The sequence below is a fragment of the Hemitrygon akajei genome, chromosome 24 (assembly GCF_048418815.1).
Source record: "Hemitrygon akajei chromosome 24, sHemAka1.3, whole genome shotgun sequence".
NCBI lineage: Eukaryota > Metazoa > Chordata > Chondrichthyes > Myliobatiformes > Dasyatidae > Hemitrygon > Hemitrygon akajei.
In genome coordinates, this window is record NC_133147.1 from 36,289,490 (window position 1) to 36,315,915 (window position 26,426).

The window sequence follows — 26,426 nt, forward strand, 5'->3', positions numbered from 1 at the left end:
GACGTTCTGGGGAAGATGCAATGTTACCAATTACCACAAGAAGTTACTGTTCTGCCGAGGTTTTTGATCATAAAGGTTTATGATTCTTCCACACATTCCTGCAGATTAACACTGGCCAGAAATCTGAATGTTCTTGGTGTTTAACTGTGGCGCTGTAGATTTTGAATGGATGGAAAGGGGACAATTTTCTCCAGAAGTCAATATGTATCTCCATAGTTTTGAGGGCATTTAGTCTCAAGTTGCTGGCTTCGTACCAGGACACTAACCTGTTTGCTTCCTGGTGATAGATTATTTAGACTTGTCACCTCTGATGATTAGTCAACTGACATTAGGTTTCAATCGGTACATCTAATGTCAGAGAAATGTAATATACACCCTGAAATTCTTTTTCTTCGCAACCATCCATGAAAACTGAGGAGTGCCCCGAAGAATGAATGACAGTTAAATGTTAGACCCCCAAAGCCCCCCAGCTCCCCCCCATGCACAAGCAGCAGCAAAGCAATGATCCTCCTCCCCCACCAGCAAAAAAAGCATCGACCCCCCCCCCCCCCCCCCACCAAACACTCGAGCATCAATAAAGACACAGACTTGCAGAACCCCCAAAGACTACTTGTTCACACCCGGTCATAAACATACCACTGGCTCTCCTTCTCTCTCTTCCCCTAATGTGGGAAATAGAGGGGTCCCCGTCACTGGATATGCAGTACAAGGAGAAAATGCTAATCTATTCAATCCATCCATATAATCCAAGTCCTCCAAACCTGGCAACATCCTTGTAAATTTTCTCTGTTCCCTTTCAACCTTCCCTGTAGGTAGGTGACCAAAACTGCACACAGTACTCCAAATTAGGCCTCACCAACATGTTTTCAACTTCAACGTAACATCCTGTCTCCTGTACTCATGAAGGCCAATGGGCCAAGAGCTTTCTTTATAGCCCTTTATGACACCATTTTAAATGAATTATGGATCTGTATTCCCAGATCCCTCTTCTAACACACTCCTCGGTGCCCTATCATTCACTGTGTATGACCTACCCTGGTTGGTCCTACCAAAGTGCCATGCCTCACACTTGTCTGCGTTAAATTCCATGTGCCATTTTTCCAGCTGTGACCTCTGATAGATTTCCCTACAGCCCATACACCCTCAAACTTAATGCCATCCTCAAATTTGTTGATCTAGTTAATCTCATTAGGTGAAAACAACAGACCCAGCACTAATCCCTGTGGCACTCCACTAGTCACAGGCCACCAGTCAGAGAGGCAACCATTTACTACCACTCTCTGGCTTCTCCCACAGAGCCAATATCTAATCCAATTTTACTACCTCATCCTGAATGCCAAGCAATTGAACCTCCCATGTGGGACCTTGGCAAATACCTTGCTAGAGTCCAAGTAGACAACATTCACTGCCTTGCCTTCATCAACTTTCCTAGAAACTGCCTTGGAAAAACTGTAAGATTGGCTAGACACAACCTACCATACAGGAAGCTATGCTGACTATCTTCCATACATCCACATCTATCAAAATACTCATGTCTGATCCCTTAGGGTACCTTCCAATAACTTTTCCCACATCCGATGTCAGTCTCACTGGCCTATAATTTCCCAGTTTGAGTATAGAACCTTTCTTAAACAATGGAACAACACTGGCTACCCGTTAATACTCCGATACCCTTCTTGTTGCTAAGGACGATTTAAATATCTCTGCTAGAGCCCCAGAAATTTCTGCATCCCTCCTAGAGCGTCTGAGGGAACACCTCATCAGGCCCTGTAGATTTATCCACCCTAATTTGCCTCAAAACAGCAAACACCCCTGTTCTGTAATCTGTAGAGTTCATGAATTTGATAGTGCTTTGCCTCATGTCTATAGACTTTGTGTCCAACTCCCCATATAGATTACCATTCTGATCTTCCAGAGGACCAATTTTGTCCCTTGCAATCCTCTTGCTCTGAAATATCTGTAGAATCCCTGTGGATTCTCCTTCACCTTGTCTGCTAGGTCAACTTAATGCCTTCTTTTAGCCCTCCTGATTTCTTTGTGTTCTCTTCCATTTCTTGTACTTCATTTGTTCCTGCCTGCCTATACCTGCTATGCACCTCCTTTTTTGCCTATCCAGGACCTCAATATCTCTTGAAAACCAAGGTTCCTACACTTGATATCTTTACCTTTTATTCTGACAGGCACAAACAAGCTTTGCACTCCTAAATTAGGACTTTTGAGGCCTCCCACTTTCCAAGTACACATTTGCCAGGAAACAGCCTGTCCCAGTCCACACTTGCCAGATCCTTTCTGATACCATCAAGATTGATCTCTCTCCAATTTAGAATCTCACCCGCAGATCAGACCTCCATATTTACTTTGAAACGAATGGCATTGTGACTAGTGTTCATGACACAAACTTCTGTCAACTGCCCTGTCTGCAGATCAAGTATCGCACACTCTCATGTTGGAACTTCTACTTATTGATCAAGAAAACTTTTCTGAACACATTTGAAAATTCTATCCCATGTAGTCCTTTCACAGTCACAGCCAGTATGTGGAAAGTTAAAATCACTTACTATAACTACCTGTTTCTTACAGCAGTCTGCTCTCTCTCTACACATTTGTTTCTCTAAATCCTACAGACTGTTGGGTGATCTGTAATATAGCCCCACTAATGTGGTCATATCAGTTCCATCTCTCACAAAAACTCTCCAGTCAGTCCTGACTAAGCACTTCGGTGACATATTCCTTGAATAGTAACACAACCTCTCCTCCTTTAATCCCTCCCACTGTCATGTCTAAATCAGAACCCCAGAATATTGAGCTGACATATCTTCACAAGACCGTGCATTGATCCAAATTAAATTGCATTTGCCATCCCTTGGCCCACCTCCCAACTCTGTAAAGCCCGAAAACTGCTTTCAGTATCAACAACACTACTGATTTTGATGTCATCTGCAACCTGGCATATACCGCCCCCCTCTGACCTCTGGTGAATATCAGACAGTACCGGAGTAGATAGATAGATAGATACTTTATTCATCCCCATGGGGAAATCCAACTTTTTTCCAATGTCCCATAGGAAAAAAGTTGAATTTCCCCATGGGGATGAATAAAGTACACACATTTGCCCCACCTGAGAAGGAACAGAGGACCCTGAGCTATAGCAACATAACACCAACACAAAAGTCACAATCTTCTTTATTCAGCTCTTGACAGCAGTGTTTTATATTTAAAAAAACATACAAAATTGTAAATGACTCAGATTGGCAATATTCAGCAACTGTCTCTCTCTCTCTCTCACTCACACACACACACAGGCAGAGACCCATCGTGGGTACACAGGTGGCAGCACACACAGGCAGAGAGACCCCACATGGCACCACCTTGCAGACAGTCTCTCTCTCACACACACACACACACTCTCTCTACAAGAAAACAGTCACAGGGTTCGCTTGTACTGATGCGGTATGCCTCACACACATTGGTGGAGACAGCTGTGCTGATACAATGTTACAGGCATAGGGAAATACAGGCAGAGAGAATGCTTGTGCAGATTGTGTTTTACACACACACAAGAGCAGCTCAGAAGTGGGAGACTGGTGTGTCGATGTATCACACACACAGGTACAGTTGGGGATACAGGCATCTGGGTGCAGAGTGAGGCAGTGAGCAGCACCTGACCAGTCATAGTTACCAGGGCACTGGCTTCAGATGAACAATGTAACTCACACACACAAATATATAGAACAATACACAGTGATATATGTCACTCCTGTGCTGGGAACCCTGGCAGATACTCCCCCCCCCCAACCCCAGGGTCACTGGGCAGTGATGGGGAACAGGAACCATGGTTGATTTCTTCCCCCCCCCCCCTCTAACCCTGGGGTCACGGGGATGTTGATTACTGGTAATTGTAATGGGACTTTCAGGACAGAGGAGTTGTTGACTGTTTTAAGCAGGTGGATCCCACAGACTGATCTGGAGGATGGGCCCACTTTAAGCAGGCACACGCTAGGAGTACAGAAACGACGGAGTGAAATGTGGGGGTGGAAGGGAGGGTGGAAGCAGAAACAAGATGTCGGGAGCGTTCGGTGGTCAGGTGGGTGGTGGGGTGAGAACAGATGGCCAACCTGCAGGACCCAGAGCGGATGGTGGAGGGGAGGGGTGTTTACAGGTAAAAGGGGATGATGGGTGGAGATAGGGGAAAGAGTAGCGCTTCACTGGGACAGTGGGTGGGGACATGGTCTACAGGGGTGGGGTTTCAGTTGGTGGGCAGGAGGGGTTTCATTGAGTTGAAGTGGGTGTGGTAAGGCTAAAGGGGTGGGATTATAAGAACAAGGAGCAGATTTACCATGAAATGGAGGTTGGGGTACAGAAAACAGGAGGGGCCAGGGATAAATGGGCAAGGTTTTGAGGAGAGAGGAGAGGCTGGTGGTAAAGGGCTTTGATTCTGGGGGAGTGGAGCTAGGTGTCGGGGGGTGGGGTTTCTCTGGGGAAAAAGGAGGGGCTAGATAGAGGGGTGGGACAGGGATGGAGGGGCAGAGTTACTGGCAATAGAGGCTTTAGTTTTACGGCAGAGCCTGTACTGAATGGATAGAGCCTCACCAACAGGAAGTAGGGTGGGGTTGGGGGGGGCACAACAGTGTGCACCCCGTCACCATTTCGCCCTTCCCAAGAGAACCACTGCCCTGAATTTTAGTTCCCCACCCCACTGATCACATAAAATGTTCTCACTCCTCCCTCTGGGACCCCCGCCGGCGAACCCCACCTTGCTCTTGAGCTTCGGGTCTGGAAGAGGTGAAAGGTGGAGGGGTGAAGGGGATGGGGGTAGGAGACAGGGCTGGCGGGGGTCGGATTCCCCCGGACCTGGACCGGGGTGTGAGGGCATAGCCCACCGTGAAGAAAGCCAGGCAGAGGAGATGCTGATAGAAGTAGAGCAAGCGCCAGTGAGCCAGCGTGTCGTGCAGTGTCAGCAGGACGAAGCCAGCCGCCATGTAGTCGTAGGCACGCATCTTCCAGAACCACTGCAGCCAGCTGTAGGCGCGGAGGGGGTAACCAGCCCCCAGACGTGCTTGCACTCCTCGCTCCATCGCCCCCTCCGCTGCCAGGCACACCGGGATGGTCAGGAAACTCAGGTAGTATCCAGGGTGGAGGCCGTGCCAGAAAGCACTGACAAGCATCGTCCAACCAATCCTGGGGGGGGGAGGAGGGCAGAGAAAAGGGGGAGATAGTGGGGGCAGAGTGGGGGGAGAGGGGACAGGAAAGAGAGTAGGATGCAGGGGAGAGGGTAAGTGTGTGGGGGAAGAGTAGGTATGGGAGGAAAAAACAAAGTTTTAAAACGATGAACATTTAGAGTGCAGACACGAGGAAATCTGCAGAAGCTGGAAATTCAAACAATACACACAAATTGCTGGTGGAACACAGCAGGCCAGGCAGCATCTATAGGGAGAAGCACTTTTGACGTTTCGGGCTGAGACCCTTCGTCAGGACTAACTGAAAGGAAAGATAGTAAGAGATTTGAAAGTAGTGGGGGGAGGGGGAAATGCGAAATGATAGGAGAAGCCCGGAGGGGGTGGGATGAAGCTAAGAGCTGGAAAGGTGATTGGCAAAAGGGATACAGAGCTAGAGAAGGGAAAGGATCATGGGACGGGAGGCCTCGGGAGAAAGAAAGGGGGGGTGGGGTGAAGCACCAGAGGGAGATGGAGAACAGGCAAACAACTAAATATGTCAGGGATGGGGTAAGAAGGGGAGGAGGGGCATTAACGGAAGTTAGAGAAGTCAATGTTCATGCCATCAGGTTGGAGGCTACCCAGCCGGTATATAAGGTGTTGTTCCTCTAACCTGAGTTTGGATTCATTTTGACAGTAGTAGAGGCCATGGATAGACGTATCAGAATGGGAATGGGATGTGGAATTAAAATGTGTGGCCACTGGGAGATCCTGCTTTTTCTGGCAGACCGAGCGTAGGTGTTCAGTGAAACGGTCTCCCAGTCTGCGTCGGGTCTCACCAATATATAAAAGGCCACACCGGGAGCACCGGACGCAGTATACCACACCAGCCGACTCACAGGTGAGGTGTCGCCTCACCTGGAAGGACTGTCTGGGGCTCTGAATGGTGGTGAGGGAGGAAGTGTAAGGGCAGGTGTAGCACTTGTTCCGCTTACAATGATAAGTGCCAGGAGGGAGATCGGTGGGAAGGGATGGGGTGGGGGGGGGGGGGGAAACGAGTGGACAAGGGAGTCGTGCAGGGAGCGATCCCTGCGAAAAGCAGAAGGGGGGGGAGGGAAAGATATGCTTGGTAGTGGGATCCCGTTGGCGGTGGCGGAAGTTACGGAGAATTATACGTTGGACCTGGAGGCTGGTGGGGTGGTAGGTAAGGACAAGGGGAACCCTATCCCGACTGGGGTGGCGGGTGGATGGGGTGAGAGCAGATGTGCGGGAAATGGGAGAGATCCGTTTGAGAGCAGAGTTGATGGTGGAAGAAGGGAAGCCCCTTTCTTTAAAAAAGGAAGACATCTCCTTCGTCCTGGAATGAAAAGCCTCATCCTGAGAGCAGATGCGGCGGAGATGGAGGAATTGTGAGAAGGGGATAGCATTTTTGCAAGAGACAGGGTGGGAAGAAGAATAGTCCAGGTAGCTGTGAGAGTCTGTAGGCTTATAGTAGTTATCAGTAGATAAGCCATCTCCAGAGATGGAGACAGAAAGATCAAGAAAGGGGAGGGAGGTGTCGGAAATGGACCAGGTAAATTTGAGGGCAGGGTGAAAGTTGGAGGCAAAGTTAATGAAGTCAACAAGCTCAGCATGCGTGCAGGAGGCAGCACCAATGCAGTCGTCGAATTAGCGAAGGAAAAGAGGGGGATGGATACCCGTATAGGCTTGGAACATGGACTGTTCCACAAAGCCAACAAAAAGGCAGGCATAACTGGGACCCATACGGGTGCCCATGGCTACACCCTTGGTTTGGAGGAAGTGGGAGGAGCCAAAGGAGAAATTATTGAGAGTAAGAACTAATTCCGCTAGACGGAGGAGAGTGGTGGTAGAGGGGAATTGGTTAGGTCTGGAATCCAAAAAAAAGCGAAGAGCTTCGAGACCATCTCGGTGGGGGATGGAGGTACATAGGGACTGGACGTCCATGGTGAAAATAAGACGGTGGGGGCCAGGGAACTTAAAATCATTGAAAAAATTCAAAGCATGAGAAGTGTCACGAACATAGGTGGGAAGAGATTGAACAAGGGGTGATAAGACAGTGTCAAGGTATGCAGAAATGAGTTCAGTGGGGCAGGAGCAAGCTGAGACAATAGGTCTACCTGGACAGGCAGGTTTGTGGATCTTGGGTAGGAGGTAGAAACGGGAAGTGCGGGGTGTGGGAACTATGAGGTTGGTGGCAGTGGTTGGGAGATCCCCAGAGCTGATAAGATTGGTGATGGTATAGGAGACAATGGCCTGGTGCTCCTTAGTGGGGTCATGATCAAGGGGTAAATAAGAGGAGGTATCAGAGAGTTGTCGCTGTGCCTCAGCCAGGTAGAGGTCAGTCTGCCAGACAACAGCAGCTCCCCCCTTATCAGCAGGTTTTATAGTGAGGTTGGGATTGGTGCGGAGGGAGCGGAGAGCAAAGCGTTCGGAAGGAGTGAGGTTGGAATTGGAACAGGGTGTGGTGAAGTCGAGACGGTTGATGTCCTGTCGGCAATTAGCAATAAAGAGATCCAGAGCAGGCAGAAGACCAGAGCGGGGTGTCCTTGAAGAGGAGGAGGGTTGAAGACGGGAGAAGGGGTCATCGGTGGGAGTAGGAGAGTCCTTGTCAAAGAAGTAAGCTCGGAGACGGAGAAAGTAGAGTTCAGCGTCATGGCGTACGTGGAACTCGCTGAGGTGTGGGAGAAGGGGGACAAAGCTGAGGCCCTTACTGAGGACAGAGCGCTCTGCCTCAGAGAGTTGAAGGTCAGAAGGAGGGGGAGAGGGAGGGAGAGGGAGAGAGATCTCCAGCCAGCACCGTTGTCAATTGGGCAGTGGACACTCACCTCAGTAGCTTGGCCTTGACGGGAGCACGGTGATAGATGTATGTGGCCAACCACCACTGTACCGTCATGTTCCAGTATTTCATCCCATCCTTGACACTGCTGCAGAAGTCCGTGTTGTATGGGTCGATGTTACGGATTGTCTCGTAGTCGTAATCCTGTGGTTCGCTACACGGAGGGAGAGAGGCCAGACAGGGCGTGAGCAAGCAGTGGGTGGAGGGTGTTTGTTTGACACTATTCCATCAGATAAGGACCTGGGGAGTCTTGTGGAACAGAAGGACCCAATAGTTCCCTGAAACACAGAAACATAGGAAACCTACAGCACAATACAGGCCCTTTGGACCACAATGCTGTGCTGAACATGTACTTACTTTAGAAATTACCTAGGTTTACCTATAGCCCTCTATTTTTCTAAGCTCCATGTACCTATCTAGGAGTCTCTTAAAAGACCCTATCATATCCACCTCTACCACCTTTGCCAGCAGCTCATTCTACATACTCACCACTCTGTGTAAAAAACTTGCCCCTGACATCTCCTCTGTATCTGTTCCAAGCACCTTAAAACTTTGCCCTCTTATGTTATTTCAGCCCCAGGAAAAAGCCTCTGACTATCCACATGATCAATGCCTCTCATCATCTTATACACCTCAATCTCTCAATCACCTCTCATCCTCCGTCGCTCCAAGGAGAAAAGGCCGAGTTCACTCAAACTATTCTCATAAGGCATGCTCCCCAATCCAGGCAATATCCTTGTAGATCTCCTCAGCACCCTTTCTATAGTTTCCACATCCTTCCTGTAGTGAGGTGATTAGAAAAGTGCACAGTACTCCAAGTGGGGTCTGACCGGGGTCCTCTTGGCTCTTCAACATGCTGACTATTCTATATGAAAATGGAGTCACAGGTAGACAGGGACCCTGGGGAGTGTTGTAGTGCAATGTGATCCAGAGGTGCGGGGACATGTTTCCCTGAAAGTGGAGTCACAGGTAGACAGGGACCTTGGGGAGTGTTGTGGAACAGTGTGACCCAGGGGTACAGGGACATGGTTCCCTGAAAGTGGAGTCACAGGTAGACAGGGACCTTGGGGAGTGTTGTGGAACAGTGTGACCCAGTGGTACAGGGACATGGTTCCCTGAAAGTGGAGTCACAGGTAGACAGGGACCTTGGGGAGTGTTGTGGAACAGTGTGACCCAGGGGTACGGGGACATGGTTCCCTGAAAGTGGAGTCACAGGTAGACAGGGACCCTGGGGAGTGTTGTGGAACAGTGTGACCCAGGGGTACAGGGACATGGTTCCCTGAAAGTGGAGTCACAGGTAGACAGGGACCTTGGGGAGTGTTGTGGAACAGTGTGACCCAGTGGTACAGGGACATGGTTCCCTGAAAGTGGAGTCACAGGTAGACAGGGACCTTGGGGAGTGTTGTGGAACAGTGTGACCCAGGGGTACGGGGACATGGTTCCCTGAAAGTGGAGTCACAGGTAGACAGGGACCCTGGGGAGTGTTGTGGAACAGTGTGACCCAGGGGTACGGGGACATGGTTCCCTGAAAGTGGAGTCACAGATTGACAATGACACTGGGTAGTGTTATAGATCAGAGGGACCCAGGGGTACAGGGACATGGCATGCTGGCCTTCATCAGTCAGGACACTGAGTACAGGGGTTGGGACGTTATGTTGACGTTGTACAAGACGTTGGTGAGGCCGCACTCGGAGTATTGTGTTCAGTTCTGGTCGCCCCGCTGTAGGAAAGACGCCATTGAGCTGGGCAGGTGCAGAGGAGATTTATGAGGATGTTACCGGGGCTCGGGGATTGAGTTATGGAGAGAGATTGGACAGGTTGGGACTTTACTCCTTGGAGCATAGGAGACTGAGGGGTGACCTTACAGAGGCGTATAAAACCACGAGGGGCGCAGGTAGGGTGAATGTGCACAGTCTTTTTCCCCAGGGTTGGGCAATCAAGAACCAGAGGGCACAGGTTTAAGGTGAGAGGGGAGGGAGATTTAACAGGAACCCAAAGGACAACTTTATCACCCAGAGGATGGTCCGTCTATGGAACAAGCTGCCAGAGGAAGTGGTTGAGGCAGGAACATTAATGACATTTAAAAGACAAGGACAGGTACATGAATAGTAAAGGTTTTGAGGGATATAGGCCACATCTGGGCTGCTGGACTCACAAGAAGGATATGGAGTCCTTGAAGAGGTTCACCAGGATGTTGCCTGGATTACAAGACCTGAGCTACAAGGAGAGGCTGGATAAACTTGGGTTGTTTTCTCTGGAGTGACAGTGGCTGAGGGTAAACGTGATAGAGGTTTATAAGATTATGAGATTATAGAGTAGACAGACAGTATCTGATCCCCAGAATGGAAATGTCGGATACCAGAGGGCAGACACTTTCAGGTGAGAAGGTGAAAGTTCAAAGGGCATGTGAGGGGCATGTTTTTTCTTACACAGAGATGAGTGGGTGTCTAGAATGTGACGCCCAGGTTGGTGGGGAAGACAGATACAATAGAGGTGTTATAAGAGGCTCTGAGGCACTCACATGGACATGCAGAGAATGGAGGGAGATGGTCACTCCATACAGGGATGGGCATTGAGTACGGGGAACGGAGGGAGATGGATGATGTGTACGGGGAACGGAGGGAGATGGACGTTGTGTCAGGGGAACGGAGGGAGATGGACATTGTGTACAGGGAATGGATGGAGATGGACATTTTGTATACGGAAAGGAGGGAGACGGACGTTGTGTATGGGGAACGGAGGGAGATGGACATTTTGTACAGGGAACGGAGGGAGATGGGCATTGTGTATGGGGAACGGAGGGAGTGTGACATTGTGTGCGGGCATGGGGGGAGATGGACACTGTGTACAGGGAACAGAGGGAGATGGACATTGTGTACAGGGAACGGAGGGAGATGGACATTGTGTACAGGGAACGGAGGGAGATGGGCATTGTGTACGGGGAACGGAGGGAGATGGACATTGAGCACGGGGAATGTAGGGACATGGACATTGTGTATGGGGAACGGAGGGAGATGGACATTGTGTACGGGTGGACATTGTGTACGGGGAACGGAGGGAGATGGACATTGTGTACAGGGAACGGAGGGAGATGGGCATTGTGTACAGGGAACGGAGGGAGATGGGCATTGTGTACGGGGAACGGAGGGAGATGGACATTGTGTACGGGGAACGGAGGGAGATGGACATTGTGTATGGGGAATGGAGGGAGATGGACATTGTGTACGGGGAACGGAGGGAGATGGGCATTGCGCACAGGGAACGGATGGAGATGGAAATTGTGTATGGGGAACGGAGGGAGATGGACATTTTGTACAGGGAACGGAGGGAGATGGGCATTGTGTATGGGGAACGGAGGGAGTGTGACATTGTGTGCGGGCATGGGGGGAGATGGACACTGTGTACAGGGAACAGAGGGAGATGGACATTGTGTACGGGGAATGGAGGGAGATGGACATTGTGCATGGGGAATGGAGGGAGATGGACATTGTGTACGGGGAACAGAGGGAGATGGACATTGTGTATGGGGAATGGAGGGAGATGGACATTGTGTACGGGTGGACATTGTGTACGGGGAACGGAGGGAGATGGACATTGTGTACAGGGAACGGAGGGAGATGGGCATTGTGTACAGGGAACGGAGGGAGATGGGAATTGTGTACGGGGAACGGAGGGACTGTGACATTGTGTGCGGGGAATGGGGGGAGATGGACACTGTGTACAGGGAACAGAGGGAGATGGACATTGTGTACGGGGATCGGAGGGAGATGGACATTGTGTATGGGGAACGGAGGGAGATGGACATTAAGCACGGGGAATGTAGGGAGATGGACATTGTGTACGGGGAACGGAGGGAGATGGGCATTGCGTACAGGGAACGGATGGAGATGGACATTGTGTATGGGGAACGGAGGGAGATGGGCATTGTGTACAGGGAACGGAGGAAGATGGGCATTATGTACGGGGAACGGAGGGAGATGGATATTGTGTACGGGGAAAAGAGGGAGATTGACATTGTGTATGGGGAACGGAGGGAGATGGACATTCAGCACAGGGAATGTAGGGAGATGGACACTGTGTATGGGGAACGGAGGAAGATGGACATTGTGTACGGGGAACGGAGGGAGATGGGCATTGTGTACAGGGAACGGAGGGAGATGGACATTGTGTATGGGGAACGGAGGGAGATGGACATTGTTTACGGGGAACGGAGGGAGATGGACATTGTGTACGGGGAACGGAGGCAGATGGACATTGTGTACGGGGAACGGAGGGAGATGGACATTGTGTACGGGGAACGGAGGGAGATGGACATTGTGTACGGGAAACGGAGGGCGATGGACATTGTGTACGGGGAACGGAGGGAGATGGACATTGTGTACGGGGAACGGAGGGAGATGGACATTGTGTACGGGTGGACATTGTGTACGGGGAACGGAGGGAGATGGACATTGTGTACAGGGAACGGAGGGAGATGGGCATTGTGTACGGGTGGACATTGTGTACGGGGAACGGAGGGAGATGGACATTGTGTACAGGGAACGGAGGGAGATGGGCATTGTGTACGGGGAACGGAGGGAGATGGACATTGTATATGGGGAACGGAGGGAGATGGACATTGAGCACGGGGAATGTAGGGACATGGACATTGTGTATGGGGAACGGAGGGTGATGGACATTGTGTACGGGTGGACATTGTGTACGGGGAACGGAGGGAGATGGACATTGTGTACAGGGAACGGAGGGAGATGGGCATTGTGTACGGGGAACGGAGGGAGATGGGCATTGTGTACGGGGAATGTAGGGACATGGACATTGTGTACGGGGAACGGAGGGGGATGGACATTGTGTATGGGGAATGGAGGGAGATGGACATTGTGTACGGGGAACGGAGGGAGATGGGCATTGCGCACAGGGAACGGATGGAGATGGAAATTGTGTATGGGGAACGGAGGGAGATGGGCATTGTGTACGGGGAACGGAGGGAGATGGGCATTATGTACGGGGAACGGAGGGAGATGGACATTGTGTACGGGGAACGGAGGGAGATGGGCATTGTGTGCAGGGAATGGAGGGAGATGGACAATGTGTATGAGGAATGGAGAGAGATGGACATTGTGTACGGGGAATGTAGAGAGATGGACATTGTGTATGGGGAACGGAGGGAGATGGACATTGTGTACGGGGAACGGATGGAGATGGACATTGTGTACGGGGAACGGAGGAAGATGGACATTGTGTATGGGGAATGGAGGGAGATGGACATTGTGTACGGGGAACGGAAACGGAGGGAGATGGACATTGTGTACGGGGAACAGAGGGAGATGGACATTGTGTACGGGGTACGGAGGGAGATGGACATTGTGTACGGGGAACGGAGGGAGATGGGCATTGTGTACGGGGAACAGAGGGAGATGGACATTGTGTATGGGGAATGGAGGGAGATGGACATTGTGTACGGGGAACGGAGGGAGATGGACATTGTGTACGGGGAACGGAGGGAGATGGACATTGTGTATGGGGAACGGAGGGAGATGGACATTGAGCACGGGGAATGTAGGGACATGGACATTGTGTATGGGGAACGGAGGGTGATGGACATTGTGTACGGGTGGACATTGTGTACGGGGAACGGAGGGAGATGGACATTGTGTACAGGGAACGGAGGGAGATGGGCATTGTGTACAGGGAACGGAGGGAGATGGGCATTGTGTACGGGGAACGGAGGGAGACGGACATTGTGTACGGGGAACGGAGGGAGTTGGATATTGTGTATGGGGAATGGAGGGAGATGGACATTGTGTACGGGTGGACATTGTGCACGGGGAACGGAGGGAGATGGGCATTGCGTACAGGGAACGGATGGAGATGGACAATGTGTATGGGGAACGGAGGGAGATGGACATTGTGTACGGGGAACGGAGGCAGATGGACATTGTGTACGGGGAACGGAGGGAGATGGACATTGTGTACGGGGAACGGAGGGAGATGGGCATTGTGTACGGGGAACGGAGGGAGATGGGCATTATGTACGGGTAACGGAGGGAGATGGACATTGTGTACGGGGAACGGAGGGAGATGGACATTGTGTACGGGGAAAAGAGGGAGATGGACATTGTGTATGGGGAACGGAGGGAGATGGACATTCAGCACAGGGAATGTAGGGAGATGGACACTGTGTACGGGGAACGGAGGGAGATGGACATTGTGTACGGGGAACGGAGGGAGATGGGCATTGTGTACAGGGAACGGAGGGAGATGGACATTGTGTATGGGGAACGGAGAGAGATGGACATTGTGTATGGGGAACGGATGGAGATGGGCATTGTGTACAGGGAACGGAGGAAGATGGACATTGTGTACGGGGAACGGAGGGAGATGGACATTGTTTACGGGGAACGGAGGGAGATGGACATTGTGTACGGGGAACGGAGGGAGATGGGCATTGTGTACAGGAAACGGAGCGAGATGAACATAGTGCATGGGGAATGGAGGGAGATGGACATTGTGTACGGGGAACGGAGGGAGATGGACATTGTGTACGGGGAACGGAGGGAGATGGGCATTGTGTGCGGGGAATGGAGGGAGATGGACATTGTGTATGGGGAATGGAGAGAGATGGACATTGTGTATGGGGAACGGAGGGAGATGGACATTGTGTACGGGGAATGGAGGGAGATGGACATTGCGTACAGGGAACGGATGGAGATGGACATTGTGTATGGGGAACAGAGGGAGATGGGCATTGTGTACGGGGAACGGAGGGAGATGGACATTGTGTACAGGGAACGGAGGGAGATCGACATTGTGTACGGGGAATGGAGGGAGATGGGCATTATGTACGGGGAATGGAGGGAGATGGACAATGTGTATGGGGAATGGAGAGAGATGGACATTGTGTATGGGGAACGGAGGGAGATGGACATTGTGTACGGGGAACGGAGGGAGATGGACATTGTGTACGCGGAACGGATGGAGATGGGCATTGTGTACGGGGAACGGAGGGAGATGGACATTGTGTACGGGGAACGGAGGGAGATGGACATTGTTTACGGGGAACGGAGGAAGATGGACATTGTGTATGGGGAATGGAGGGAGATGGAGATTGTGTACGGGGAACGGAAACGGAGGGAGATGGACATTGTGTACGGGGAACGGAGGGAGATGGACATTGTGTACGGGGAACGGAGGGAGATGGACATTGTGTACGGGGTACGGAGGGAGATGGACATTGTGTACGGGGAACGGAGGGAGATGGGCATTGTGTACGGGAAACGGAGGGCGATGGACATTGTGTACGCGGAACGGAGGGAGATGGACATTGTATACGGGGAACGGAGGTTGATGGACATTGTGTATGGGGAATGGAGGGAGATGGACATTGTGTACGGGGAACAGAGGGAGATGGACATTGTGTAAGGGGAATGGAGGGAGATGGACATTGTGTACGGGGAACGGAGGGAGATGGACATTGTGTACAGGGAACGGAGGGAGATGGGCATTGTGTACGGGGAACGGAGGGAGATGGACATTGTGTATGGGGAACGGAGGGAGATGGACATTGAGCACGGGGAATGTAGGGACATGGACATTGTGTATGGGGAACGGAGGGTGATGGACATTGTGTACGGGTGGACATTGTGTACGGGGAACGGAGGGAGATGGACATTGTGTACAGGGAACGGAGGGAGATGGGCATTGTGTACAGGGAACGGAGGGAGATGGGCATTGTGTACATGGAACGGAGGGAGACGGACATTGTGTACGGGGAACGGAGGGAGTTGGACATTGTGTATGGGGAATGGAGGGAGATGGACATTGTGTACGGGTGGACATTGTGTACGGGGAACGGAGGGAGATGGACATTGTGTACGGGAAACGGAGGGCGATGGACATTGTGTACGGGGAACGGAGGGAGATGGACATTGTGTACGGGGAACGGAGGGAGATGGACATTGTGTACGGGTGGACATTGTGTACGGGGAACGGAGGGAGATGGACATTGTGTACAGGGAACGGAGGGAGATGGGCATTGTGTACGGGTGGACATTGTGTACGGGGAACGGAGGGAGATGGACATTGTGTACAGGGAACGGAGGGAGATGGACATTGTATATGGGGAACGGAGGGAGATGGACATTGAGCACGGGGAATGTAGGGACATGGACATTGTGTATGGGGAACGGAGGGTGATGGACATTGTGTACGGGTGGACATTGTGTACGGGGAACGGAGGGAGATGGACATTGTGTACAGGGAACGGAGGGAGATGGGCATTGTGTACGGGGAACGGAGGGAGATGGACATTGAGCACGGGGAATGTAGGGACATGGACATTGTGTATGGGGAACGGAGGGAGATGGACATTGTGTACGGGTGGACATTGTGTACGGGGAACGGAGGGAGATGGACATTGTGTACAGGGAACGGAGGGAGATGGGCATTGTGTACGGGGAACGGAGGGAGATGGGCATTGTGTACGGGGAACGGAGGGAGATGGACATTGTGTACGGGGAACGGAGGGGGATGGACATTGTGTATGGGGAATGGAGGGAGATGGACATTGTGTACGGGGAACGGAGGGAGATGGGCATTGCGCACAGGGAACGGATGGAGATGGAAATTGTGTATGGGGAACGGAGGGAGATGGGCATTGTGTACGGGGAACGGAGGGAGATGGGCATTATGTACGGGGAACGGAGGGAGATGGACATTGTGTACGGGGAACGGAGGGAGATGGGCATTGTGTGCAGGGAATGGAGGGAGATGGACAATGTGTATGGGGAATGGAGAGAGATGGACATTGTGTACGGGGAATGTAGAGAGATGGACATTGTGTATGGGGAACGGAGGGAGATGGACATTGTGTACGGGGAACGGATGGAGATGGACATTGTGTACGGGGAACGGAGGAAGATGGACATTGTGTATGGGGAATGGAGGGAGATGGACATTGTGTACGGGGAACGGAAACGGAGGGAGATGGACATTGTGTACGGGGAACAGAGGGAGATGGACATTGTGTACGGGGTACGGAGGGAGATGGACATTGTGTACGGGGAACGGAGGGAGATGGGCATTGTGTACGGGGAACAGAGGGAGATGGACATTGTGTATGGGGAATGGAGGGAGATGGACATTGTGTACGGGGAACGGAGGGAGATGGACATTGTGTACGGGGAACGGAGGGAGATGGACATTGTGTATGGGGAACGGAGGGAGATGGACATTGAGCACGGGGAATGTAGGGACATGGACATTGTGTATGGGGAACGGAGGGTGATGGACATTGTGTACGGGTGGACATTGTGTACGGGGAACGGAGGGAGATGGACATTGTGTACAGGGAACGGAGGGAGATGGGCATTGTGTACAGGGAACGGAGGGAGATGGGCATTGTGTACGGGGAACGGAGGGAGACGGACATTGTGTACGGGGAACGGAGGGAGTTGGATATTGTGTATGGGGAATGGAGGGAGATGGACATTGTGTACGGGTGGACATTGTGCACGGGGAACGGAGGGAGATGGGCATTGCGTACAGGGAACGGATGGAGATGGACAATGTGTATGGGGAACGGAGGGAGATGGACATTGTGTACGGGGAACGGAGGCAGATGGACATTGTGTACGGGGAACGGAGGGAGATGGACATTGTGTACGGGGAACGGAGGGAGATGGGCATTGTGTACGGGGAACGGAGGGAGATGGGCATTATGTACGGGTAACGGAGGGAGATGGACATTGTGTACGGGGAACGGAGGGAGATGGACATTGTGTACGGGGAAAAGAGGGAGATGGACATTGTGTATGGGGAACGGAGGGAGATGGACATTCAGCACAGGGAATGTAGGGAGATGGACACTGTGTACGGGGAACGGAGGGAGATGGACATTGTGTACGGGGAACGGAGGGAGATGGGCATTGTGTACAGGGAACGGAGGGAGATGGACAATGTGTATGGGGAACGGAGAGAGATGGACATTGTGTATGGGGAACGGATGGAGATGGGCATTGTGTACAGGGAACGGAGGAAGATGGACATTGTGTACGGGGAACGGAGGGAGATGGACATTGTTTACGGGGAACGGAGGGAGATGGACATTGTGTACGGGGAACGGAGGGAGATGGGCATTGTGTACAGGAAACGGAGCGAGATGAACATAGTGCATGGGGAATGGAGGGAGATGGACATTGTGTACGGGGAACGGAGGGAGATGGACATTGTGTACGGGGAACGGAGGGAGATGGGCATTGTGTGCAGGGAATGGAGGGAGATGGACATTGTGTATGGGGAATGGAGAGAGATGGACATTGTGTATGGGGAACGGAGGGAGATGGACATTGTGTACGGGGAATGGAGGGAGATGGACATTGCGTACAGGGAACGGATGGAGATGGACATTGTGTATGGGGAACAGAGGGAGATGGGCATTGTGTACAGGGAACGGAGGGAGATGGGCATTATGTACGGGGAACGGAGGGAGATGGACATTGTGTACAGGGAACGGAGGGAGATCGACATTGTGTACGGGGAATGGAGGGAGATGGGCATTATGTACGGGGAATGGAGGGAGATGGACAATGTGTATGGGGAATGGAGAGAGATGGACATTGTGTATGGGGAACGGAGGGAGATGGACATTGTGTACGGGGAACGGAGGGAGATGGACATTGTGTACGCGGAACGGATGGAGATGGGCATTGTGTACGGGGAACGGAGGGAGATGGACATTGTGTACGGGGAACGGAGGGAGATGGACATTGTTTACGGGGAACGGAGGAAGATGGACATTGTGTATGGGGAATGGAGGGAGATGGAGATTGTGTACGGGGAACGGAAACGGAGGGAGATGGACATTGTGTACGGGGAACGGAGGGAGATGGACATTGTGTACGGGGAACGGAGGGAGATGGACATTGTGTACGGGGTACGGAGGGAGATGGACATTGTGTACGGGGAACGGAGGGAGATGGGCATTGTGTACGGGAAACGGAGGGCGATGGACATTGTGTACGCGGAACGGAGGGAGATGGACATTGTATACGGGGAACGGAGGTTGATGGACATTGTGTATGGGGAATGGAGGGAGATGGACATTGTGTACGGGGAACAGAGGGAGATGGACATTGTGTAAGGGGAATGGAGGGAGATGGACATTGTGTACGGGGAACGGAGGGAGATGGACATTGTGTACAGGGAACGGAGGGAGATGGGCATTGTGTACGGGGAACGGAGGGAGATGGACATTGTGTATGGGGAACGGAGGGAGATGGACATTGAGCACGGGGAATGTAGGGACATGGACATTGTGTATGGGGAACGGAGGGTGATGGACATTGTGTACGGGTGGACATTGTGTACGGGGAACGGAGGGAGATGGACATTGAGCACGGGGAATGTAGGGACATGGACATTGTGTATGGGGAACGGAGGGAGATGGACATTGTGTACGGGTGGACATTGTGTACGGGGAACGGAGGGAGATGGACATTGTGTACAGGGAACGGAGGGAGATGGGCATTGTGTACGGGGAACGGAGGGAGATGGGCATTGTGTACGGGGAACGGAGGGAGATGGACATTGTGTACGGGGAACGGAGGGGGATGGACATTGTGTATGGGGAATGGAGGGAGATGGACATTGTGTACGGGGAACGGAGGGAGATGGGCATTGCGCACAGGGAACGGATGGAGATGGAAATTGTGTATGGGGAACGGAGGGAGATGGGCATTGTGTACGGGGAACGGAGGGAGATGGGCATTATGTACGGGGAACGGAGGGAGATGGACATTGTGTACGGGGAACGGAGGGAGATGGGCATTGTGTGCAGGGAATGGAGGGAGATGGACAATGTGTATGGGGAATGGAGAGAGATGGACATTGTGTACGGGGAATGTAGAGAGATGGACATTGTGTATGGGGAACGGAGGGAGATGGACATTGTGTACGGGGAACGGATGGAGATGGACATTGTGTACGGGGAACGGAGGAAGATGGACATTGTGTATGGGGAATGGAGGGAGATGGACATTGTGTACGGGGAACGGAAACGGAGGGAGATGGACATTGTGTACGGGGAACAGAGGGAGATGGACATTGTGTACGGGGTACGGAGGGAGATGGACATTGTGTACGGGGAACGGAGGGAGATGGGCATTGTGTACGGGGAACAGAGGGAGATGGACATTGTGTATGGGGAATGGAGGGAGATGGACATTGTGTACGGGGAACGGAGGGAGATGGACATTGTGTACGGGGAACGGAGGGAGATGGACATTGTGTATGGGGAACGGAGGGAGATGGACATTGAGCACGGGGAATGTAGGGACATGGACATTGTGTATGGGGAACGGAGGGTGATGGACATTGTGTACGGGTGGACATTGTGTACGGGGAACGGAGGGAGATGGACATTGTGTACAGGGAACGGAGGGAGATGGGCATTGTGTACAGGGAACGGAGGGAGATGGGCATTGTGTACGGGGAACGGAGGGAGACGGACATTGTGTACGGGGAACGGAGGGAGTTGGATATTGTGTATGGGGAATGGAGGGAGATGGACATTGTGTACGGGTGGACATTGTGCACGGGGAACGGAGGGAGATGGGCATTGCGTACAGGGAACGGATGGAGATGGACAATGTGTATGGGGAACGGAGGGAGATGGACATTGTGTACGGGGAACGGAGGCAGATGGACATTGTGTACGGGGAACGGAGGGAGATGGACATTGTGTACGGGGAACGGAGGGAGATGGGCATTGTGTACGGGGAACGGAGGGAGATGGGCATTATGTACGGGTAACGGAGGGAGATGGACATTGTGTACGGGGAACGGAGGGAGATGGACATTGTGTACGGGGAAAAGAGGGAGATGGACATTGTGTATGGGGAACGGAGGGAGATGGACATTCAGCACAGGGAATGTAGGGAGATGGACACTGTGTACGGGGAACGGAGGGAGATGGACATTGTGTACGGGGAACGGAGGGAGATGGGCATTGTGTACAGGGAACGGAGGGAGATGGACAATGTGTATGGGGAACGGAGAGAGATGGACATTGTGTATGGGGAACGGATGGAGATGGGCATTGTGTACAGGGAACGGAGGAAGATGGACATTGTGTACGGGGAACGGAGGGAGATGGACATTGTTTACGGGGAACGGAGGGAGATGGACATTGTGTACGGGGAACGGAGGGAGATGGGCATTGTGTACAGGAAACGGAGCGAGATGAACATAGTGCATGGGGAATGGAGGGAGATGGACATTGTGTACGGGGAACGGAGGGAGATGGACATTGTGTACGGGGAACGGAGGGAGATGGGCATTGTGTGCAGGGAATGGAGGGAGATGGACATTGTGTATGGGGAATGGAGAGAGATGGACATTGTGTATGGGGAACGGAGGGAGATGGACATTGTGTACGGGGAATGGAGGGAGATGGACATTGCGTACAGGGAACGGATGGAGATGGACATTGTGTATGGGGAACAGAGGGAGATGGGCATTGTGTACAGGGAACGGAGGGAGATGGGCATTATGTACGGGGAACGGAGGGAGATGGACATTGTGTACAGGGAACGGAGGGAGATCGACATTGTGTACGGGGAATGGAGGGAGATGGGCATTATGTACGGGGAATGGAGGGAGATGGACAATGTGTATGGGGAATGGAGAGAGATGGACATTGTGTATGGGGAACGGAGGGAGATGGACATTGTGTACGGGGAACGGAGGGAGATGGACATTGTGTACGCGGAACGGATGGAGATGGGCATTGTGTACGGGGAACGGAGGGAGATGGACATTGTGTACGGGGAACGGAGGGAGATGGACATTGTTTACGGGGAACGGAGGAAGATGGACATTGTGTATGGGGAATGGAGGGAGATGGAGATTGTGTACGGGGAACGGAAACGGAGGGAGATGGACATTGTGTACGGGGAACGGAGGGAGATGGACATTGTGTACGGGGAACGGAGGGAGATGGACATTGTGTACGGGGTACGGAGGGAGATGGACATTGTGTACGGGGAACGGAGGGAGATGGGCATTGTGTACGGGAAACGGAGGGCGATGGACATTGTGTACGCGGAACGGAGGGAGATGGACATTGTATACGGGGAACGGAGGTTGATGGACATTGTGTATGGGGAATGGAGGGAGATGGACATTGTGTACGGGGAACAGAGGGAGATGGACATTGTGTAAGGGGAATGGAGGGAGATGGACATTGTGTACGGGGAACGGAGGGAGATGGACATTGTGTACAGGGAACGGAGGGAGATGGGCATTGTGTACGGGGAACGGAGGGAGATGGACATTGTGTATGGGGAACGGAGGGAGATGGACATTGAGCACGGGGAATGTAGGGACATGGACATTGTGTATGGGGAACGGAGGGTGATGGACATTGTGTACGGGTGGACATTGTGTACGGGGAACGGAGGGAGATGGACATTGTGTACAGGGAACGGAGGGAGATGGGCATTGTGTACAGGGAACGGAGGGAGATGGGCATTGTGTACATGGAACGGAGGGAGACGGACATTGTGTACGGGGAACGGAGGGAGTTGGACATTGTGTATGGGGAATGGAGGGAGATGGACATTGTGTACGGGTGGACATTGTGTACGGGGAACGGAGGGAGATGGGCATTGCGTACAGGGAACGGATGGAGATGGACATTGTGTATGGGGAACGGAGGGAGATGGACATTGTGTACGGGGAACGGAGGCAGATGGACATTGTGTACGGGGAACGGAGGGAGATGGACATTGTGTACGGGGAACGGAGGGAGATGGGCATTGTGTACGGGGAACGGAGGGAGATGGGCATTGTGTACGGGGAACGGAGGGAGATGGGCATTCTGTACGGGTAACGGAGGGAGATGGACATTGTGTACGGGGAACGGAGGGAGATGGACATTGTGTATGGGGAAAAGAGGGAGACGGACATTCAGCACGGGGAACGGAGGGAGATGGACACTGTGTAAGGGGAACGGAGGGAGATGGACATTGTGTACGGGGAACGGAGGGAGATGGGCATTGTGTACGGGGAACGGAGGGAGATGGGCATTGTGTACAGGGAACTGAGGGAGATGGACATTATGTATGGGGAATGGAGGGAGATGGACATTGTTTACGGGGAACGGAGGCAGATGGACATTGTGTACGGGGAACGGAGGCAGGTGGACATTGTGTATGGGGAACGGAGGCAGATGGACATTGTGTACGGGGAACGGAGGGAGATGGACATTGTGTATGGGGAACGGAGGGAGATGGACATTGTGTACGGGGAACGGAGGGAGATGGACATTGTGTACGGGGAACGGAGGGAGATGGGCATTGTGTACGGGGAATGGAGGGAGATGGACATTGTGTACGGGGAACGGAGGGAGATGGACATTGTGTACGGGGAACGGAGGGAGATGGACATTGTGTACGGGGAACGGAGGGAGATGGGCATTGTGTACGGGGAATGGAGGGAGATGATCATTGTGTACGGGTGGACATTGTGTATGGGGAACGGAGGGAGATGGGCATTGTGTACGGGGAACGGAGGGAGATGGGCATTGTGTATGGGGAACGGAGCGAGATGAACATTGTGTATGGGGAACGGAGAGAGATGGACATTGTGTACGTGGAACGGAGGGAGATGGACATTGTGTACGTGGAACGGAGGGAGATGGACATTCTGTACGGGGAACGGAGGGAGATAGGCATTGTGTGCAGGGAACGGAGGGAGATGGACATTGTGTATGGGGAACGGAGAGAGATGGACATTATGTACGGGGAACGGATGGAGATGGGCATTGTGTACAGGGAATGTAGGGAGATGGACATTGTGTACGGGGAACGGAGGGAGATGGACATTGTGTACGGGGAACGGTTGGAGATGGGCATTGTGTACAGGGAACGGAGGAAGATGGACATTGTGTACGGGGAACGGAGGAAGATGGACATTGTTTACGGGGAACGGAGGGAGATGGACATTGTGTACGGGGAACGGAGGGAGATGGGCATTGTGTACAGGAAACGGAGCGAGATGAACATAGTGCATGGGGAACGGAGAGAGATGGACATTGTGTACGGGGAATGGAGGGAGATGGACATTGTGTACGGGGAACGGAGGGAGATGGACATTGTGTACGGGGAACGGAGGGAGATGGGCATTGTGTGCAGCGAATGTAGGGAGATGGACATTGTGTATGGGGAACGGAGGGAGATGGACATTGTGTACGGGGAACGGATGGAGATGGGCATTGTGTACGGGGAACGGAGGGAGATGGACATTGTGTACGGGGAACGGAGTGAGATGGACATTGTTTACGGGGAACGGAGGAAGATGGACATTGTGTACGGGGAACGGAGGGAGATGGACATTGTGTACAGGGAACGGAGGGAGATGGGCATTGTGTACGGGGAACGGAGGGAGATGGACATTGTGTACGGGGAACGGAGGGAGATGGACATTGTGTACAGGGAACGGAGGGAGATGGACATTGTGTACGGGGAACGGAGGGAGATGGACATTGTGTACGAGGAACGGAGGCAGATGGACATTGTGTACGAGGGAGGGAGATGGACATTGTGTACCAGGAACGGAGGCAGATGGACATTGTGTATGGGGAACGGAGGGAGATGGGCATTGTGTACGGGGAACGGAGGAAGATGGACATTGTGTATGGGGAATGGAGGGAGATGGACATTGTGTACGGGGAACGGAAACGGAGGGAGATGGACATTGTGTACGGGGAACAGAGGGAGATGGACATTGTGTACGGGGTACGGAGGGAGATGGACATTGTGTACGGGGAACGGAGGGAGATGGGCATTGTGTACGGGGAACAGAGGGAGATGGACATTGTGTATGGGGAATGGTGGGAGATGGACATTGTGTACGGGGAACGGAGGGAGATGGACATTGTGTACGGGGAACGGAGGGAGATGGACATTGTGTATGGGGAACGGAGGGAGATGGACATTGAGCACGGGGAATGTAGGGACATGGACATTGTGTATGGGGAACGGAGGGTGATGGACATTGTGTACGGGTGGACATTGTGTACGGGGAACGGAGGGAGATGGACATTGTGTACAGGGAACGGAGGGAGATGGGCATTGTGTACAGGGAACGGAGGGAGATGGGCATTGTGTACGGGGAACGGAGGGAGACGGACATTGTGTACGGGGAACGGAGGGAGTTGGATATTGTGTATGGGGAATGGAGGGAGATGGACATTGTGTACGGGTGGACATTGTGCACGGGGAACGGAGGGAGATGGGCATTGCGTACAGGGAACGGATGGAGATGGACAATGTGTATGGGGAACGGAGGGAGATGGACATTGTGTACGGGGAACGGAGGCAGATGGACATTGTGTACGGGGAACGGAGGGAGATGGACATTGTGTACGGGGAACGGAGGGAGATGGGCATTGTGTACGGGGAACGGAGGGAGATGGGCATTATGTACGGGTAACGGAGGGAGATGGACATTGTGTACGGGGAACGGAGGGAGATGGACATTGTGTACGGGGAAAAGAGGGAGATGGACATTGTGTATGGGGAACGGAGGGAGATGGACATTCAGCACAGGGAATGTAGGGAGATGGACACTGTGTACGGGGAACGGAGGGAGATGGACATTGTGTACGGGGAACGGAGGGAGATGGGCATTGTGTACAGGGAACGGAGGGAGATGGACATTGTGTATGGGGAACGGAGAGAGATGGACATTGTGTATGGGGAACGGATGGAGATGGGCATTGTGTACAGGGAACGGAGGAAGATGGACATTGTGTACGGGGAACGGAGGGAGATGGACATTGTTTACGGGGAACGGAGGGAGATGGACATTGTGTACGGGGAACGGAGGGAGATGGGCATTGTGTACAGGAAACGGAGCGAGATGAACATAGTGCATGGGGAATGGAGGGAGATGGGCATTGTGTGCAGGGAATGGAGGGAGATGGAAATTGTGTATGGGGAATGGAGAGAGATGGACATTGTGTATGGGGAACGGAGGGAGATGGACATTGTGTACGGGGAATGGAGGGAGATGGACATTGCGTACAGGGAACGGATGGAGATGGACATTGTGTATGGGGAACAGAGGGAGATGGGCATTGTGTACAGGGAACGGAGGGAGATGGGCATTATGTACGGGGAACGGAGGGAGATGGACATTGTGTACAGGGAACGGAGGGAGATCGACATTGTGTACGGGGAATGGAGGGAGATGGGCATTATGTACGGGGAATGGAGGGAGATGGACAATGTGTATGGGGAATGGAGAGAGATGGACATTGTGTATGGGGAACGGAGGGAGATGGACATTGTGTACGGGGAACGGAGGGAGATGGACATTGTGTACGCGGAACGGATGGAGATGGGCATTGTGTACGG

The 26,426-nt window shown here is 52.6% G+C and overlaps 1 protein-coding gene across 1 annotated transcript in view; it reads right to left on the reverse strand.

The window, feature by feature from the left end:
* Positions 1-3,167: 3,167 nt before the first annotated feature.
* LOC140716010 (lysophospholipid acyltransferase 7-like) overlaps positions 3,168-26,426 on the reverse strand; it is a 185,925-nt gene continuing 162,666 nt past the window's right edge. The window contains exons 7-8 of the mRNA XM_073028648.1: positions 8,000-8,164; positions 3,168-5,178 (exon numbers count right to left, since the gene is read on the reverse strand). Of these exons, the coding sequence (XP_072884749.1) occupies positions 4,716-5,178; positions 8,000-8,164 (628 nt within the window). The 3' untranslated portion in view covers positions 3,168-4,715. The remainder of the gene's footprint in view (positions 5,179-7,999; positions 8,165-26,426) is intronic.